This window comes from Bos taurus, chromosome 8, assembly GCF_002263795.3.
Source record: "Bos taurus isolate L1 Dominette 01449 registration number 42190680 breed Hereford chromosome 8, ARS-UCD2.0, whole genome shotgun sequence".
Lineage (NCBI taxonomy): Eukaryota > Metazoa > Chordata > Mammalia > Artiodactyla > Bovidae > Bos > Bos taurus.
Window position 1 is genome coordinate 48,938,765 of NC_037335.1, and position 21,281 is coordinate 48,960,045.

General features: G+C 39.7%; 1 protein-coding gene across 1 annotated transcript in view; it reads left to right on the forward strand.

The window, feature by feature from the left end:
* The window catches only part of TMC1 (transmembrane channel like 1), a 115,975-nt gene that overhangs the window by 48,260 nt on the left and 46,434 nt on the right, over positions 1–21,281 (forward strand). Inside the window, exons 8-10 of the mRNA XM_024996018.1 lie at positions 283–389; positions 4,295–4,393; positions 20,378–20,520. Coding sequence (XP_024851786.1) covers positions 283–389; positions 4,295–4,393; positions 20,378–20,520 — 349 coding nt within the window. The remainder of the gene's footprint in view (positions 1–282; positions 390–4,294; positions 4,394–20,377; positions 20,521–21,281) is intronic.

Here is a 21,281-nt window from a genome sequence, read left to right on the forward strand (position 1 = left end):
TCAAAGAATAAAATGAACTCTTCAAATGGCAACTCTGGCTGCTGAGCAAAAGGCAGGAAGATGGACTCTAAAGATGTAGTAATTGTGCAGAATGCACATCTACTTTTATCATGTTAACATTTTCTCTTTCTGGATGGAAAAAAAAAATGCTAGAGCCTGTAAAAGTGAAAAAAAAATCAATGTGTTGCAATGATGCAATGAGATGACTCAATTTGGAAGACACCAAGACTTGGCTTTTGTCTTGTTTTGCCCCCTCTCAAACTTTTATTTTCTTTTTAATAGGTCAGTTTGGTTCATCAGTGGCTTCATACTTCCTCTTTTTGAGATGGATGTATGGAGTAAACATGGTTCTCTTTATCCTGACATTCAGCCTTATCATGTTGCCAGAGGTAAGATTCTGACTTCTAGTTTATAAAACATGCTGTAACAAGCTTCTTATGCAAGCACTCTACTAAAAAAACTCCACTCTTTAAGAGCAGAATGCCTATCTAGCTACCTATGCTGTTAGAGTAATAGTATTTGTAACAAATTAATCTTCAAAATGGTGTCCATCAACCAAAGGTCCTAATTCTTCTCTGAAGAGTATGTGGCCTCCTGAAATAATAAATAAAATGTGTGTGCCTGTTTAAATGTACATTTATCTGTGGAAAGTTTCACAGATTCTATCAGATTCATAAGGTGGTCCCTATGCCCAAATATTAATTACTCAAGAGAAAGACTTTGACATCTTGTGAGTTGCATGTATTTATTTTGCCAAGTTAGCTTTGAAAAAGATACTATTTAATGCAACTTTGCAAAAAGCAGAGGAGAAAAGGAAAGATATAAGCATCTGAATGCAGAGTTCCAAAGAGAAAGATAAGAGATAAGAGAGATTTCCAAAGAGAGAAAGAGATAAGAAAGCCTTCCTCAGCGATCAATGCAAAGAAATAGAGGAAAACAATAGAATGGGAAAGTCTAGAGATCTCTTCAAGAAAATTAGAGACACCAAGGGAACATTTCATGCAAAGATGGGCTAAATAAAGGACAGAAATGGTAGGGACCTAACAGAAGCAGAAGATATTAAGAAGAGGTGGCAAGAATACACAGAAGAACTGTACAAAAAAGATCTTCATGACCCAGATAATCACAATGATGTGATCACTCACCTAGAGCCAGACATCCTGGAATGTGAAGTCAAGTGGGCCTTAGGGAGCATCACTACGAACAAAGCTAGTGGAGGTGATAGAATTCCAGTGGAGCTATTTCAAATCCTAAAAGATGATGCTGTGAAAGTGCTGCACTCAATATGCCAGCAAATTTGGAAAACTCAGCAGTGGCCAAAGGACTGGAAAAGGTCAGTTTTCATTCCAATCCCAAAGAAAGGCAATGCCAAAGAATGCTCAAACTACCGCACAATTGCACTCATTTCACATGCTAATAAAGTAATGCTAAGAATTCTCCAAGCCAGGCTTCAGCAATTCGTGAACCATGAACTTCCAGATGTTCAAGCTGGTTTTAGCAAAGGCAGAGGAACTAGAGATCAAATTGCCAACATCCGCTGGATCATAGAAAAAGCAAGAGAGTTCCAGAAAAATGTCTACTTCTGCTTTATTGACTATGCCAAAGCCTTTGACTGTGTGGATCACAATAAACCGTGGAAAATTCTGAAAGAGATGGGAATATCAGACCACCTGATCTGCTTTTGAGAAACCTGTATGCAGGTCAGGAAGCAACAGTTAGAACTGGACATGGAACGACAGACTGGTTCCAAATAGGAAAAGGAGTACATCAAGGCTGTACTAAGACCAATTAACTAAGACCAAGAAACAAGACTGAGGTTGTGTATTTAATTGTAAGAAGTTAAATGACTCTGACTTCTTTGGATGCTTACCATACATGTTGGGTTAGGCTTTACTTAACCTACAAAGGATCTTTCCAGATATCAGTATTTCAAAAGCCAATTTGTTCAATACACCATTGGCAACAGCCAAAACTAATTGTTTTGAGTGACTTTTTATCCCTGTGGTTTCAAATCAGAGCCAGCTTTTGCATCAAGCCACCACCCCACAAGAATAATACTAGTGTCTTATATGCTTAATGAGTTTCAGCTTTTAATGTGCAAAGTACTTTCACTTCTTTTACTGAGTCTCACAACAAATTTATAAAGTAGAATAAAGTCGAGTTTTCTTTCTCCATTTTAAAAATGTGGAATCTGAGTCACATAATGGTCATTGGACTTAGCTGATATCACAGAGTGAAGAGATTTTTTTTTTTTTTTAAGCTTATCTGGAATGAGCGTTCATCTTGTGTAACAAGCTTTTGCACCCTGTTTTGCTAGTTTTATAATCTTTGAGATAATTTGGGGGGTTATATGACTATCTGGCTCGTGAAAGATGGTGGACTTAGATCAAAAGTCCTAAGATGTCTGAGGTCATAAGTATAGTACAACTCCTAAGCAAAAACTTTAAGCAATGCAGCAGAATGTACTTCACCTATTTTGAGTTAACCCCAACTTTGTTTTTGCTCTTCTCTAAGGAAACCTGAAACTCTATCACCAGTTACTATGACCCTTCTCCGTGTCAGATGCAGGGTATACACGGAATCTTATCAGCTGCGTTTACTCTTTCCCCCTACACCATGCTGCCTCCATGTGGAGGAATGAAAGGTTATTGCTAATTCATTCCAACCGTAGAAAATTGTAGGATGCTCCTGGGTTGGGAAGATCTTCTGGAGAAGGAAATGGCAACCTACTCCAGTATTTTTCATGGAAAATTCCATGGGCAGAGGAGCCTGGCAGGCTACAGTCCATGGGGCTGTAAAGGATAGGACATGACTGAGTGACTGAGCACTGAGCACTCATATGTAGTGCAGGAAGCCAATATGTGTTCAATTCGATGTGTTCCCAGAACTAGGAAGCATATTGGTTTTGGATGCTTTTTTCCAGGTTGTGTTAGATATTGAGGGGCATCCTGTTTTCTGGGCATTGATTATCAACTCCAGCAAACAAACAGAAGAGGATGGGCTTGCTGATTGCTGACTTTACAGAATCAACAGAGGGCAGGACTGGTTGCCTCCTGGCTGCAATGCTGGATTTTTCAGGGGCCTCCACCCAGCAGCCTTACTCAGCATTCCTCCGATGCATTTGCCCTTTTGCCCTAAGTTCCTGCTCCCTGTGCAAACAGGAGACCCTAATCTTCTCTGTTTTCTGTGGCCTCCAACTCTGGGGAAAAAGAGCATGAATAGAACCCACCCTCTGTTCTGTTCTGTCTAAGGAAGCCAGAAGAACTGCCGTGGAAGCTGTGCAGTTTGGGTGGAGAGAAGGAGCAGGGGCTGATTCGCAGCCGTTGCCCAGTCAATCTATGCACCTAGGTTTCCACCCACGTTCTTCCTCCTCCTCCGGCCACAGCCCCAGAGAAGGGATGTTTTCATGTTGCACAAGAAGCAGCATCTGCTTGGCCAACTTCATGCCTATGCTGGGGCTAGAGGGGTAGTTTTTTCCCTACTCTGCTCCATCACTGACTTCTTCCACCCCTAATCACATGTCTTCTAATCTGGTAGCACAAGGTCTGGGCAGTAAACCTGAATCAGTGATGAAGCCGACATCACAGTCAGGGTGCAGTCTTCCCTCCTAGTTAAAAAGTGAAAGTGTTAGTTGCTCAGTCGTGTGACTCTTTGTGACCCTGTGGACTGTATCCCACCAGGATCCTCTGTCCGTGAGATTTTCCAGGCAAGAAAACTGGAGTGGGTAGCTACTCCCTTCTCCAGGGGATCTTCCCAACCCAGGGATTGAAGCCAGGTCTGCATTGCAGACAGATTCCTTACCATCTGAGCCACCAGGGAAGCCCCTGCTAGTTGACACCCTCTAATTGTATGAGTGATCTCCTTGTTCTTCTCTTCCTTGACATGAAAGAGAGATTCTCCTCCACCCCCAGCCCTGAGGGGTATTCCCATCTGACTATGTGGGTAGTATGTTTTTCTTTGAAAACTATTGTCCCCCAAAGGCCACCTCTCTCCTTTCCTGACCTCCTAAATGAGACTAGTATGGCAGTGGTGGTGGGTAGTAGGGCTCTCAGCAAGCCTCTGGGAAAAGTGGTTGGTTAGGTTGCTGGTGGTCTGCTGAAGTCAGAATGCAGGGTCCTTTGTTCTTAACTCTGGATTTAGTAGTCAGTTCCCAGAAAAGGGGACCCCACATGGAGACCCACAGAGTCCCCATGAAAAAGTTTCAGAAGAGTTCTAACCAAAACCATTTGTGATCACATGTGTGGCTCAGACTTTGTTTCCAATTGTCAACTGCTTTCTTTGTTTTTCCATGTAGTACCTCTGGGGTTTGCCATATGGCAGTTTACCTAGGAAAACGGTTCCCAGGGCTGAGGAGGCATCAGCAGCCAACTTTGGTGTCCTGTATGACTTCAATGTAAGTATTTCCACATAGCTGTGTGATGACAGATTTTTCCATATTCTGTAATTCCATGGCCCCTCTTCTGTAACTGAATAAAGGTCTTAAGAGAGAGGGCTCTGACCTTTTAAAAAAAAAAAAAAGAAAAAGGAAGGAAAAGTAAATGGAGTTTAGGAATATGATAAGATGATTAAATGGGAATATAGATTATTGAATGAACATTCAGTTCAGTCACTCAGTCATGTCCGACTCTTTTTAACCCCTGGACTGCAGCACGCCAGGCTTCCCTGTCCATCACCAACTCCTGAAGCTTGCTCAAACTCATTTCCATCGAGTCAGTGATGCCATCCAACCATCTTGTCCTCTGTTGTCTCCTTCTCCTCCTGCGTTCAATCTTTACCAGCATCAGGGTCTTTTCAAATGAGTCAGCTCTTTGCATCAGGTGGCCAAAGTATTGGAGTTTCAGCTTCAGCATCATTCCTTCCAGTGAATATTCAAGACTGATTTCCTTTAGGATGGACTGGTTGGATTTCCTTGCAGTTCCAGGGACTCTCAAGAGTCTTCTCCAACACCACAGTTCAAAAGCATCAATTCTTCAGCGCTCAGCTTTCTTTATGATCTGACTCTCACATCCATACATGACTACTGGAAAAACCATAGCTTTGACTAGATGGACCTTTGTTGGCAAAGTAATGTCTCTGCTTTTTAATATGCTGTCTAGGTTGGTCATAACTTTCCTTCCAAGGAGCAAGTGTCTTTTAATTTCGTGGCTGCAGTCACCATCTGCAGTGATTTTGGAGCCCCCCCACCCCCTCAAATAGTCTCTCACTGTTTCCATTGTTTCCCCATGTATTTGCCATTAAGTGATGGGACTGGATGCCATGATCTTAGTTTTCCTCATGTAAATATTATTGTCACTGTTTGGAAAAGGACAAAGCAAGAGTTTGCAAATGTGCTTTTTGGAAAATCTTGTTGTATTCCTCAGGTTTTGATATTTTGTATTAGCGTCTTCCCCTCTTACACATGTCTATTTAGCATTATTGAAGAGTCAATACTAAATAAAACTAGATAGTAAATACTAAACAATACCAAATTCTAACTGTTATATAAAATGAAAATGATTATCACTCGATTGTTATACCCAAATGAGCATTATTCAATCATAGCACTAAAATGAGTATATTACATTTTGAGCTCCCTTGGGTGGGGATTATTATGGCAGGGATTCGTTTTTGCCTATTGAAAAATCATTTTGGAGCATGATTCAAGTCTGTGACAATGATTCAATTCTACACATTCTTCTTAAATGTGTAGTGGCCAGATTAGAGATGTTCTGAAGTGTATAGGATCAGAAAGTAGATGGAGATTGGGGAATTAATACTTCAGGAATCTTTGAAGGGTAGCAAATGAGAATAAAATTTTATGTAAAGTAGGGAATGAAGGAAGGAGAGAAAAATAGTGGTCTTCATACTTATACTATTAATATGCATATTTCACAGATGTTTTGAATTCTACCCTCAACCTCTCTAAATTTTGAGTTTCCTAAAGAAAGGATAACATCTGCTGCATCTTCGTTGAAGCCCTTGACATAATACTCAACCAGTAGAGACTTAATGAATCTTGTTTCCTGGGAATCCTGAGCAAGGGGGAGGATTTGTAGAGCGTTGAAATAAGAACCAAAGAATTTAATTGATGTGAGCAGTACCAGCAAATATAAACTTTAGGAAACGTTCCCAGCCTCTGACTCAACAAGGCAGCTATAGAATAAGCACAAGCAGAGTGACAGCCTCAACTTTGTGGCCTTTGTAATTTTAATTCACACCTGTCAGTTGGAATTTTCACTTAAATTCAATGTTTATTAAATATAAACATGCCCTGGTTTTACAAAGATGAATGTGACATGGTTCTTGACCTCAAGGTAACTATGACAGTAGAAGAAAGCTCTTACACAGGCAACTAGTATACAATATGTTCTGCACTTAGTAAAATGAAGGAGAAAAAAATACCGGGGAGCCCTGGGGAAGCAGGTTGTTTATTTTGCTTGCATGCCTGGGTTTCAGAGAAGATATGGCCTTTGAGTTAGATTTGACTTCTTTTCTTTTATTTCTTCTTTCTATTACTTCTACTTCTTCCATTTCTCCCTCTCTCTCCTCCCCCCTCATTTACATTTCAATTAATTTATTACTATGCATCCCCCATGCTATTTTTATTTCTCATTCTCTCCTCTGATTAGTAACATAATAAGCTTCCGGTCTGGTTAATAAGACCAAGAACTAATAATATTACTGGCATTTTCTGATGTTTTAGTCATATCAGGGAAAGGAAGAACTAAAAGTATGAATAAAAGGTGTTTTGACTTTTAAACACATATTTTTGAAGTTTCTACACTTACAAATTTGTCAAGTAACTGAAATGAAACAATGTCCATTTTGCAAACAATGTCTGTTTGAGATTTTAGAGGTATTAATTAACTGAGAAAGACAAAGAGGAAGGTGGCGCTGGGAGAGTTGCTAAGGAGTGGACTAGAGAGTCTAGGAGATGAACACAGGAGACTAGAGGAAAGGTTTGGGCAATGAGTATGCTTTCTAAGATTTTTATTACTGCCCTCAACAGCTTTCTCCTGTTCAGTTTGGTGAAATATTCTTTTTTGATTGTGCACCAGATCTTAGTTGTGGCATGCAGCGTCTTTTCATTGCAGTATGTGAGATCTAGCTCTCTGACCAGGGACTGAACCCATGCCCTCTGCACTGGGATCACAGAGTCTCAGCCACTGGACCACTAAGGAAGTTCCCAGTTTGGTGGAATACTATTTACTGTGGCTAGAGGAAGATGGAAACAGGAAGATCCTATAATATTCACTTAGGCCAACCTAGAAATTATTCTAAGGCCATGAGAGATTATTGAAAGGTCAAGAAAAAAAGTCATTAAAGTAATGGTATGCACTTATTTCTTTCTTAATTTTTTTCTGAGGACCATGATCACTCAATTGTTTGACATATCACAAATAAGAGACTTAAGAGAGTAATGAGAATTTTAATCTCATACAGACTTTCTATCCCATGTCTCACATTATAAAGTTAGGGAAACATTGAGTCATAGAAGCATGTTTGAGGTCTTATGGCTAATAAAACCCTCTTAATCTAGTGTTCTTTCTCTGTCCTATATCACATCAGTCAGTTTTTTGTCATAATTTCTAACATCCTTCTCATTGACAGTTTCTGGAACAAAAACTGACTCCATTTAATGCTGTATCTTGCAAGGGGAAAAGGAGTTGAGTGGTTGGATCCCTTTTCCACCTTTTGTAATAAACATGCAATTCTAAATTAGCTTCTCAAGTAGAAAGGTTCAATATTTAACCTTGCCTGAATTCTTTACTTGCTGCTCTGAACAGTTACCTCATAGAGGTGCCCTCTCTGTATTATCAAGTGATCTAACTCGACAGCCCACTATTTCATCTATCATAGTACCATGGCAGAAACCTTTGGCCAGATATCCTTGAGGTCCCTGGAAACCCAGAATTCTGTACTTCCAAAGAGCCCAGAGATGCCAGGAGAAAAAGTTTTAGGCCCAGGGTAGAGATGACTGGTGCCTAAATGGTCCAATCAGAACATGAGATTTTTTCCCTTCATTTAAGAATGTTAATATATCAGATTAGTTAAGCAGTATCATATAGACACAGATACAGAAAAGCACAATCAACTTACAGAACACTGTAAAATAGATGCAAGCATGACCTCTTGTGGTATAAGATCCTATAAGTCGAGAAGGATCAGAAAATTTTCAGGGTGGAGGTGGCAAGTTTGTGGGGAGCTGCTTCTCTGTTGAGTTTATGTTAGAACCTTGTAATGTCTCTCTGGACACTCCCCCTCCTCACTCAGAAGTATCCCTTTGGAGCTCATCCAAATTCCCTTTAATTAATAGCAGTTGAGTACCATTTGATATATGCAAGGCCAGCCAGTCTTATGGATTCTCAAAGTCACCATTTACAAAGCACCATATTTTTAATTTATTTTTATTATATACCCTGTTGTGGGTCTTACTGGGTAAGAGAAAAGTATATTTTATTAAAATAGTAAGAAATAGAAAGGTGGTATAATATGGATATTATGAATCAAATTGACAGAAATAGTATTATTTGAAGCAATAGAATTAGAAGAACAGATTTAAGTCAGTAAGAGGCTGTCTTCGTTGGCATGATATTTGGAGATACAAGAATGATGTAGGAATGATGAAGAGACTATAGAGCTTTGATATTCTTGTGAGAGAGACAGGGAGCAACTGAGGTGGAATTTGGAATGAGCTTGAGCTGTTATCAGACAGTGAGATCATGTGGGTAAAGATTTGAGCTGTGAGTAAAGGGAAATGCATTTAGCTTTCCAGCTTGAGGGCATTTTATACATTGTGGATGGAGACAAACGGTGAGTCAAACTTTGTCTTCCCTTTTCCCCTGGTCATCACAGATAGGGAGATGTGGTGAGAAGAGGAGAGTTTATACCCATTATGTATTAAACAGGCACATACATTAAATTTTATCTTTATATAACAATGCTTCAAGATGAAGATCAATAATCTTTTTATATTTGAGGAGATTGGGACTCAGGGAGGTTCACTGGGTTTCCCAAAGACGGCACAGATAATTAAAGAAGGTATTGAAATTCAAACTAAAATGTGGCTGACAATGTAAAATTGTTTGTTTTATTCTAACATATCATCCCAAGCCTATGCCTTCTGCCCACTTTTGCCACATCTCATTTTTGAGGTCTATCCTCAAAGGAGACTGTCACAAACAGTCTAAATGTTAATAAACAGCAGTTCAGGCCCTTGTTTTATTGGCATCAATGTTTCTTTTAAGTAGTGATCCTCTAAAGCCAGGGCATCCTCTCTCAGACAGTCTCAGTTCTTGAAGTTCCTTCATCTCTTACTGTACCAGCCACATTTAGAAGAGATATTTTTGTGATTCACATATGGAATGATGCATTCTTTCTTTAGAAATGTTTCAGTAGTTCAAATGTATCTTTGTTTTTAGAGAGCTCCCCTTTTTAAAATTGAGGTAAAATTGACTAAAACATTATATTCGTTTTAAGGTATATAGCATCATGATTTAGTATTTTTATATATGTTGCAATGGTTACCACAATAAGTCTAGTAATGACTTTTACTGTACATAACATAGTTACTGAATTTGTTTTTCTTGTGATGAGAAATTTCAAGATTCGCTCTGTCTGCTGAAAACAATGCATAACCTAAAAGTTTAAAATTATGCTTTATTCGGTGGCTTTACTGAGATTCATAGCCTGGGGTGGCAGTCTCTCAGATTGCTCTGGGGATTGTTCCAACGAGGTAAGGGAAGAGTCAGGATATATAGGAATCTTTGCTGGGAAAGAACAAAAACAAAACGTAGCCCATATAGTGGAACATAAAAGGATTGCTGCTAGTCACAAAAGTACAAACCTCTCAAGTTAATAATTTTAGTGCATTTGTTTGTGTGAGGAAGATGCAAGAGTCTGGTTTCATTGAAATGATTCATTTCTTAACTATATGGTTCTTAACTATCTAGGACTGGTATCCTATTTTTCTCTCCTGAATTGTCTTAAAAGTGTATGGTTGAGGGTACCTGCAGCAGCAAATGGCTTGATGGCTGCCATGTCCTCTGTTTACTGAAATGGTAGGCAGCTTTGTCCATGATTCTTTTAGCAATGTTCAGGTATGCATACAGTATTATTAACTACAGTCACCATGCTGTATGTTATATCCCCATGACTTCCCTATTTTATAACTGGAAGTTTGTATTTTTTGCCTCCCTTTACCCATGTCACTGTCTTTTGAAGAGGGTCTGAGCAGCTGCTATATTGTTGTTGATGGTGTCTACTCTTGAGACCCCCATGGGGAGTAGCCCCCCAGACTCTTCTGTCCTGGGATTTCCCAGGCAAGAATACTGGAGTGGGTTGCCATTTCCTTCTCCAGAGGATCTTCTCAACCCAGGGATTGAGCCTGTGTCTCCTGCATTGCAGGCAGTCTCTTATTTATCCACTGAGCCACCAAGGAAGCCCATATTGGGATTACTTAGTTTCAACAAGTTTCAAGGCATGGCCCCTTAGCCAAAGCTATTGTCTCAGCCTAGCTCAAAGCTGACTCAGCAGACCCTGAACTCCTAGAACATAAATAATTCCCCAGTGAGGGCAAAAGTAGTACCCCATGCCAGGCTGCTAAGCCTCCTGTAGATTTCCAAATCCATCCAGAGATATGGCTCTTCCCTGGAATGGAGATCCTAAGGTTGGAAGGGGTGAGCATCCTCTCACCTGTGTACATGATGCGACTCCTATAAAGGCTGCACTGAACAGAGGCAGGTGCCGCTCGGGCATATGGTGCTGGGATTGGCAGCATCTAAGGGCTGTTCACCCCTGGCTCCCACATTTGCTTCACTTCCTCAATGTCCAATGCAGGTCTTCTGATTCAACAGGCTCATTCAGTATGGTTTAAAATGAGGCATATCAAATTCTGTTCCCATTCATAGGTCTTTTTCTTGCTTCATAGGCTTCTTAAGGACTTGTTTATGACACTTTTATAGCCTGTAATAGGAAAGATCCCTGGGTCTACTCTTGGCTTTCTTGGTATCCTTTTGTTATCCTGAATTTGGAGAACTGATTCCTTGGGATCGTCTTTCTTTGCTTCAGCAACAACTCCTATTTTTAAGTATCTCCTTTAAGCTGTACCTGCCAAACCAAAGATGAGCTTTCTTTTTGCAAAACTTTGGGATGCCTATGATCCTAATACTATGAAAACTAATACTAATACATGAAAACTAATACTAATTAGTTTAATAATTAGTATTAGTTTTTAGTACTAATACATGAAAACATTTCTATAGGAGTACTAATACTATAGGAGTATTAGTTTTTAATACTAATACTAATACATGAAAACGTTGTTTTCTTCTTTAGAAACCGTCACAGAAACAAGTCTTCTCATTAATTAAGTGAACATTTATTGAAGATTTGCCAGGTGCCAGGTAGTGTGCCAGGCATTAAGCAAAGTTGAACAAAAACCAACAAAATCTCTGTAATCAAATAATCATAAAAATAAATGTGATTGCAACTGTGCCATGTGCTATGAAAGAAAGCTAAACAGTATTAAGAGAACATGTATCAGGAAACTTGGTTTATGGCCTAAGAGAGGGAGGTGGATAAGAGCAGGAGTTTTTCTGAGAAAATAACATTTGAATTGGGCTTTGAAGAACCAGGGAAAACAGACATTATAGGCAGTGAGAACAGCATCTGCAAATGTCCTGTGATGAGAGAGGGCTGCCTTATTTAAAGGACAGAGAGAAAGCTGGCGAAACTAAAGCTGAGAGTGTGAAGGGGCATCAGGGACAGATATCATTAGAGAGATAAAAGGATATTAAAACATGTTAGACCATCTAGAATCTAGACCATAACACTTTACTTTTTCTCAGAGTAATTGAACATAATTTGAGTGGTGAGTGAGTAGTGACATTATCAAACTTGGATTTTGAAAAGACCAACAGGTTGGAGAAAGGCAAGATTAACGTGAGGAGACCAAAGGAGAGTCTATCAATATGTCCAGAGGTGAGAGACTAAGATTGTTTAGAAGAGCTCAGCAAAAGAGACACTGATGTATAGAACAGTCTTATGGACTCTGTGGGAGAGGGAGAGGGTGGGAAGATTTGGGAGAATGGCATTGAAACATGTATACTATCATGTATGAAATGAGTCACCAGTCCAGGTTCGATGCACGATACTGGATGCTTGGGGCTGGTGCACTGGGACGACCCAGAGGGATGGTATGGGGAGGGAGGAGGGAGGAGGGTTTAGGATGGGGAACACGTGTATACCTGTAGCGGATTCATTTCAATATTTGGCAAAACCAATACAATATTGTAAAGTTTAAAAATAAAATAAAATTTAAAAAAAAAAAAGAAGAAGAGCTCAGTTTACCTGGGAGGAATTTGCTGATATCTAAATATTGGCACCAACCTAGTAGGCTGAGCTTGGTAAATTCAGCTGAAAGGCTGAGTTGTTGAGTTAGATTAGAACCTTACAACCTATTAAATTATATTCTGTAATATAAACAAGCAACCCCAAGTTATGAGTCTAACTTCAGCTGTGACAAATAGATTACTTAAGTTTACAAACTTTTGAAAGCAATTCAGTAAAAACTCTATCCGATATTTCATCATCATATATCACTTATGGATATTATTTGCTTATATATTGTACTTGAAATTATTTACATTTGATAATCTTAAATATTTGAAATAAAATGTATGCTGTTCATATTGGATTTTAAAACCTGGGGATTTAAATTTTTTCTAAGCCATTTCAATATTTACTCTACATTTTGGGGGTATTTTTATTCCTCAAAAACTCCTTTTAAAATACTAAGATAATATTTAAGTACTAGATAATACTAAAGTGTTCCCAGTACAACCTGTGTCTAGATAACTACACACATCACTTTTCACGTATGACTTGACATTTCATGACTTGAAAGAAGTAGTGGGCAGATTTATACAGAATGACAAAACCCCATAATATAATCCCTTTAATCTCCTCTTGTGAAACAAAAGATCATTTTTCCTATGTGGAAAGAAATCACATGTAGCATCTCATTTTACAGCACCCGGATTGTCTCATTTATGAGTTTTAGGCAATTAAACAGTAGGAAAAATTGAAGAGTTTTGTCAGATATTTTCTTGGTGTTTTGACTCATTTAATCCCAACATAAGATCATTATTTTCATGTTTCTGTCTTGAATGATTTACTCTATTTTATTAAAATGAGTAGTAGAGAGCAGAATGATAGAAAAGGGTAGTTTAGATGATAATTTGAAAGAGCTTAACTTAACTGAGGATTGCTAATGACTACGAGAAGCAATTTCTCTGTTCATTTAATCATTCCACAAAGATGAGTGTGGGATTCTAGAAATACAAAGCTGATATATACTCCTTGTCTACAGGGACATTATGGTCTCTTTGGACATGCAAACAAATGAATGCCGTACAAGGTGACAATCTCAAGCTCACAGATGTGTGTCCTGGGCAAGTGGAGGCATAATGAAGGAGGATTCAGTGTTGGAATTTCCTGAGATTCAGTTTACTGGCTTTCTTAGAGGATCCAGTAAACAGTAACTCTGTTTCTCATCTGAATTCTAAATTTGAAAGGCGAGCCAAGTTACTTCATTGATCTATCAGAGACGCCACTATATCTTCCCTGGGGTGGAGTGAGTAAAAAGCTAGAGGAGGGATGGGATGAAGTTCATCTAGTGGCACTCTGTGCAAATGAAAGAAATGATCATTCATTTCCTCATTCACCTGACTGTGGCCTAGAAATCAGTGAAGCCTTTACAAAGGTTTTTTCACCTAATTTTAAAGAAATAAATGCTGGAGAGGGTGTGGAGAAAAGGGAACCCTCTTACACTGTTGGTGGGAATGCAAACTAGTACAGCCACTATGGAGAACAGTGTGGAGATTCCTTAAAAAACTGGAAATAGAACTGCCTTATGATCCAGCAACCCCACTGCTGGGCATACACACTGAGGAAACCAGAAGGGAAAGAGACACGTGTACCCCAATGTTCATCGCAGCACTGTTTATAATAGCCAAGACATGGAAGCAACCTAGATGTCCATCAGCAGATGAATGGATAAGAAAGCTGTGGTACATATACACAATGGAGTATTACTCAGCCATTAAAAAGAATACATTTGAATCAGTTCTAATGAGGTGGATGAAACTGGAGCCTATTATACAGAGTGAAGTAAGCCAGAAGGAAAAACATAAATACAGTATACTAACGCATATATATGGAATTTAGAAAGATGGTAACAATAACCCGGTGTACGAGACAGCAAAAGAGACACTGATGTATAGAACAGTCTTATGGACTCTGTGGGAGAGGGAGAGGGTGGGAAGATTTGGGAGAATGGCAATGAAACATGTAAAATATCATGTAGGAAACGAGTTGCCAGTCCAGGTTCGATGCACGATGCTGGATGCTTGGGGCTGGTGCACTGGGACGGCCCAGAGGGATGGTATGGGGAGGGAGGAGGGAGGAGGGTTCGGGATGGGGAACACATGTATACCTGTGGTGGATTCATTTTGATATTTGGCAAAACTAATACAATTATGTAAAGTTTAAAAATAAAATAAAATTGGAAGAAAAAAAAAAAAATAAAGAAATAGTAGGAATAACCTAGGCTCTGAAATGGGGAGAGTAACAGGGAATAGTAAGTATTCTTAGCAGAGGGATCTGTATGTACAAAGGTGTGGAGGCAATAAACAGTGCTGTGCACTCAATATCTATGAGTGATTCCGCCAAGCTGGTATGTAAGGAGAGATAAGAGTGGTGGAAGATGAGCATGCCATATGAAAAAAAAGGGTATAATCAGGCAGGACAGTCTCATTCATTATGCTGAAGACTCAGACTTTATTCACTAGGCAGTGGAGAACATGATGGTTTTGAATTAGGATAGAAACATGGTCAGAGTTACCCTTTAGAAGACTCTCTGTCAATATGGTACAGGTTTGTTTTCATAAGTTGAAGGCAGGGAGTCCTATAAATGGTGGTGGTGTACAGAGAAGGGATGAGTATCAGATATGTAATGAGGCAGAAACTAAGGGCTTAGTGAGTGGCTGCATGCATCTTATGGTACACACATGGGAAGATAGTGAAAATGTCCAAGTTTCTGGCCGAGGTAATCATGGGTTGATGGATCATTTCCTGAGGTCGGAGGGAAAAGCTTTTAAAATGTTTGGGAAAACTTTTAAAATATACTAAGGTCAAGATTCCTGTGGAACATTCAAATGAAGTGAGATGTGTAATAGGTGTTGAGCATATGGTCTAGAATTTCCATATTTTTGTTATTGTGGATCATGACACAAAAGGCAAATGGGATTTTTCTTTACAGAAGCCAGTACGGTTAAAAAGGGATTTGGATGTAAAACTTTTCTTAAGGGTCTATGTAATCCAGTCTCCCATTCCATCTATGTATCATATCAGATCAGATCAGTCGCTCAGTTGTGTCCAACTCTTTGTGACCCCATGAATTGCAGCACGCCAGGCCTCCCTGTCCATCACCAACTTCCAGAGTGCACTGAGACTCACATCCATCGAGTCAGTGATGCCATCCAGCCATCTCGTCCTCTGTCATCCCCTTCTCCTCCTGCCACCAATCCCTCCCTGCATCAGAGTCTTTGCCAATGAGTCAACTCTTCGTATGAGGTGGCCAAAGTACTGGAGTTTCAGCTTTAGCATCATTCCTTCCAAAGAAATCCCAGGGCTGATCTCCTTCACAATGGACTGGTTGGATCTCCTTGCAGTCCAAGGGACTCTCAAGAGTCTTCTCCAACACCACAGTTCAAAAGCATCAATTCTTCGGCGCTCAGACTTCTTCACAGTCCAACTCTCACACCCATACATGACCACAGGAAAAACCATGGCCTTGACTAGACGAACCTTTGTTGGCAAAGTAATGTCTCTGCTTTTGAACATGCTATCTAGGTTGGTCATAACTTTCCTTCCAAGGAATAAGCATCTTTTAATTTCATGGCTGCAGTCACCATCTGCAGTGATTTTGGAGCCCAGAAAAATAAAGTCTGACACTGTTTCCACTGTTTCTCCATCTATTTCCCATGAAGTGATGGGACCGGATGCCATAATCTTCATTTTCTGAATGTTGAGCTTTAAGCCAACTTTTTCACTCTCCACTTTCACTTTCATCAAGAGGCTTTTGAGTTCCTCTTCACTTTCTGCCATAAGGGTGCTGTCATCTGCATATCTGAGGTTATTGATATTTCTCCTGGCAATCTTGATTCCAGCTTGTGTTTCTTCCAGTCCAGCATTTCTCATGATGTACTCTGCATGTAAGTTAAATAAGCAGGGTGACAATATACAACCTTGATGTACTCATTTTCCTATTTGGAACCAGTCTGTTGTTCCATGTCCAGTTCTAACTGTTGCTTCCTGACCTGCATACAAATTTCTCAAGAGGCAGATCAGGTGGTCTGGTATTCCCATCTCTTTCAGAAGTTTCCACAGTTTATTGTGATCCACACAGTCAAAAGCTTTGGCATAGTCAAGAAAGCAGAAGTAGATGTTTTTCTGGAACTCTCTTGCTTTTTCTATGATCCAGCGATGTTGGCAATTTGATCTGTGGTTCCTCTGCCTTTTCTAAAACCAGCTTGAACATCAGGAAGTTCACGGTTCACATATTGCTGAAGCCTGGCTTGGAGAATTTTGAGCATTACTTTACTAGCGTGTGAGATGAGTGCAATTGTTCAGTAGTTTGAGCATTCTTTGGCATTGCCTTTCTTTGGGATTAGAATGAAAACTGACCTTTTCCAGTCCTGTGGCCACTGCTGAGTTTTCCAAATTTGCTGTCATATTGAGTGCAGCACTTTCACAGCATCATCTTTCAGGATTTGGAATAGCTCAACTGGAATTCTGTCACCTCCACTAGCTTTGTTCGTAGTGATGCTTTCTAAGGCCCACTTGACTTCACATTCCAGGATGTCTGGCTCTAGGTCAGTGATCACACCATCGTGATTATCTGGGTCGTGAAGCTCTTTTTTGTACAGTTCTTCTGTGTATTCTTGCCATCTCTTCTTAATATCTTCTGCTTCTGTTAGGTCCATACCATTTCTGTCCTTTATTGAGCTCATCTTTGCATGAGATGTTCCTTTGGTATCTCTGATTTTCTTGAAGAGATCCCTAGTCTTTCCCATTCTGTTGTTTTCCTCTATTTCTTTGCATTGATCGCTGAAGAAGGCTTTCTTATCTCTTCTTGCTATTCTTTGGAACTTTGCATTCAGATGTTTATATCTTTCCTTTTTTCCTTTGCTTTTCGCTTCTCTTCTTTTCACAGCTATTTGTAAGGCCTCCTAAGACAGCCATTTTGCTTTTTTGCATTTCTTTTCTATGGGAATGATCTTGATCCCTGTCTCCTGTACAAAGTCACGAACCTCATTCCATAGTTCATCAGGCACTCTATCTATCAGATCTAGGCCCTTAAATCTATTTCTCGCTCCCACTGTATAATCATAAGGGATTTAGGTCATACCTGAATGGTCTAGTGGTTTTCCCTACTTTCTTCAATTTAAGTCTGAATTTGGCAATAAGGAGTTTGTGGTATCTACGTATAACATTTAGCAAATAAGTGCTCATTAAAAGTTAGTTAGATAAATAAGTACATGATTACCTGTGACCACATCATCAAAACATCATAACATTCTCATAGATGTGTGTCGGTGACTATGCACTAGACTATGCAGCATAGCATTCAGACCGAAATTAGAGACTTAGTAGATGATGTGCAAGCATGGAACCCAGAATTGCACAAGAATTTTCTGTGCTCATTTGAAACTTGGCTCTGACTGTGGTTTCTCTGTCACAGATTTGGGGATGGAAGAGTGTTCCCACAGGAAAAGCCATGTGCGCTGACATGGAAACCGAATGGAACCTTGGCTAGGCTAGGAGTCATTGCTATTTTAGTCACTTCCAGATGTCTGCTGTTGGAGTTTTAAGGGAAAGGGAATGACGTATGGCTTGTGGTGGGCCCACAGGGTGGAACGGAAGGGGAAATCCTCATTTAAGCCTTTCAGTGTTTTTAAAACCACCCCTCGATATGCTACTGAGAGGGACTGGATAAAGCTTTTAAAAATTGTGTTCTTCAATAGTACCTCCTCTTTCATTTACATGCTTCACTGCATAGGTAGAAATAGACCAACTGAAGAAACCTTTGTGAAATAATCAGGATTCCAAAAAAAGGGACCTTACCCACTTTGGTTGTGATCTAATATTTATGTAGTGCCACCATTGAACATATACTGAATAATACATATGCCAGATGAGTTAGCTGCCTTGATAGCTATTGTGCTAACCTAACAAGCTCACCAGATGTTTGCTACATATCTCCTTTCTCCTTTTATGTTGTTTTGAAGGTGGCTTTTAATCCCAGTACTGTTGTTGTGAGTTAGAAAAAGAAGTCAGCTTGTAATGTTTATACATGTGAGAATGAGGCCCTTCGAGGATGGGGATGAGGCCCTTTGAAATCTTTTCAAAAGGAGTGTCCAGGGATCCTGGAACCACTCTGAATCAATCCAGGGGTCCTGGGGCTTCAGTTTCTTTGTTTTCCTGGATAAATAAGACATTAGTATGATGCAAGACCTGGTAGGAAAAGAGAACATAGGAGAAGCAGTATAGCACAGTGGTTAAGTATACAGATTTAAAATTAGACCCAGTTCAGGTTCAGACTGTTGCTTACTAGCTGCGTGAACATGGACAAGTAACTTAACTGCTCTAAAACTCAGTTTCTTCATCAGCAAAGTAGATATAAAGCTATAGTGTCTTTTTGCAGGGGGAGAGTCATGGTAAATAATACCACGTGTGTTGTCAACTCAGGTTGTGAGCTCACCAGAAATAAGACAAACAGACAGATGGAGGTCAACATGTTACGTTTACCATTGTTAAAGCTGGGATATTGAAGAATGTGCATCTTTTCATGGGCAAGTGAGCTTCAGAACAGACTGTCTTATCCAGCTGTCCTAGACCAGGACAGGGTACCCCTCACAGGGACAGAACACAGAGGGTGATCTCAAAGGAGGAGGAAGAGTGGTGCCCCAGCTTGTCCCCATTCCTCAGCCATGCTCTACTATCAGATGAGGTTCTCCTCCCTGGAGCTAGTATGAGGCAGTGGAGAGAGGCTGGGAGTGTTGCACTCATGGGTCTTCTCTATGTGGACAGTAACAAAACTGGAGGAAAATGATTGCCCCTAACAGGAGCCACTTCAAGAGGGTGCTTGTGAGGATTCTGTAAGATGAAGTATTCAGCAAACTCTAACTGCTCAATAAGGTTTATTTTTATTTATTTTAAAAAAGGATTTATTTATTTTATTTATTGTTTTTGGCTATATTTTGCCTTTGTTGTGGTGTGGGGGCTTCTCATTGTGGTGGCCTCTCTTGCTGGGGAGCTCTAGGCTCAGTAGTTTTGGCCCCTAGATTAGTTGCTCCATGGCATGTGTAGTTTTCCCAGAGCAGGGATCAAATCCATGTCCCCTGCACGGGCAGGCAATTCTTATCCACTGTGCCACCAGGGAAGTCCCTGCTCAGTCAAATTTATTGATTGATATTATTACTGCAATTATCCTCTCACTTCACAAAGCATAGAAGTTTTAAATTATTGCCAAAGAGATGAAATTGAAGAGAAAAGGGGGAAGTAGATGCATAGTAATACAGAAACAATGCCTCCAAACTAAGAGTGAAGAACACAGTGAATGAGAGGAGAGAAAGAGGAAGAATATTATAAGGGAAACAGCATCAAAATATGCCATGTTCTATGTACAGAGAGCAGTTACCTAATTGGCTTTGGAAGACAGTGATGCCAACCCTGGCAGATACTTTTTGGGAAAGAGCATGTAGTTGTATGAATAAACATGCTCATTTGGGGATAATAATCTTGATGAATAGAAGGTTGTATATATTGGTTCCAATGTCATCTCATCTGCTCCTTGTTTTTTCTAAGTATGAGCTGAGACATGGCCTCTGTACCTTATGGAGAACAAATCTGACTGTGGCTTAGGTGACTGAAAGTGGAAACCTGCCATGAAACTTTGAGGAAGCACATTTCAGATTTCCCCCCAATATTAAGCAAGCTCTTAAAATTGTAAATCTAATGACACCATGAAGTGTGTTTTGATGTTTCAATCAATGGGCATTTCACGGTAATGGCTCCACAGCTGAGCAAGCCTATATTTGGTTAAAAATCTGATCTATTTAGAAGTCCCTGAATTTCAAGTAAACCAAGAGGCTGTCAGTCCATGTGGCAGCTGAAACAGTCACTCCATGAAACAAAACAATAGGGCTCATGTCAGAGCCATCTCCCAAGTTTGAGAATTAATGTCATTTTGTTATTCTTCTTAGAAGTCGATCTTTTTTCTTTGAGTTGCTCTTCACAGCATCTGTTAAACGGCTTTGTTTTTGGATTTTAGGGCTTGGCTCAATATTCCGTCCTCTTTTATGGCTATTACGACAATAAACGAACAATTGGATGGATGAATTTCAGACTGCCACTCTCCTATTTTCTCGTGGGGATCATGTGCATTGGATACAGTTTTCTGGTTGTCCTTAAAGCGTAAGTTTCATTGATCTCCTGGGAAGCAAGCAATGATTGCTGGAATCAAATGGGAAAGTTAATCTGGGAATTGTATTTTTTTTTTTCTGCTTCATGTCTAGAGAATGCAGAGTATATAAAAGATAAAATGTGGTTTTAATACCTGTACTAATGTTAGACTATTACATTTCCCACGCAAAAGGATTGAAAATAAGGGCAAGCCTTTGATCATATCACTGGGTCAGAGTGACGGTTGTGTACCTATTCTGTGGTTAAGCATATTTTAAAATTGTGCTCTTTTGTATTTTAAGGTGTAAGTCAGTGTTGCAAACAAGACAGGAAAACAGCTGCTGACCCCTCTTTTAGTGTGCAGAGAGGTTTGTGACTTGCAGGATCAGCTCAATAGGCAGAATCTGTTGTTCTCTGTTCATTAAAAAACAACACAAAAACCCCACAAAAAAGCAGAATAATCACTCATCCGAAAAATTTCAGCTGTGTAAGACAGCGCAAACAAATGGCCCTCAACGAGATCATCATGATCAACTGTGTAATCATATTTTATCTTGGAAGAGGATTTATTAGAGCATGGGAAAGAATTTCATTGGGGGAACTGATGAAACTGCAGCTTATTTTTTCCCCTTGTTTGAAATATATTGTTAAAACCTCACTTGAAGACACTGCAGAAACCTCACACAGTCATTTAGGGTTATGAATAACCCAACTTTTAGCTAATTTTCTGAACCAGTTTAGCAGAAGTGTTGAAACATCTCAATGAAGTCTTC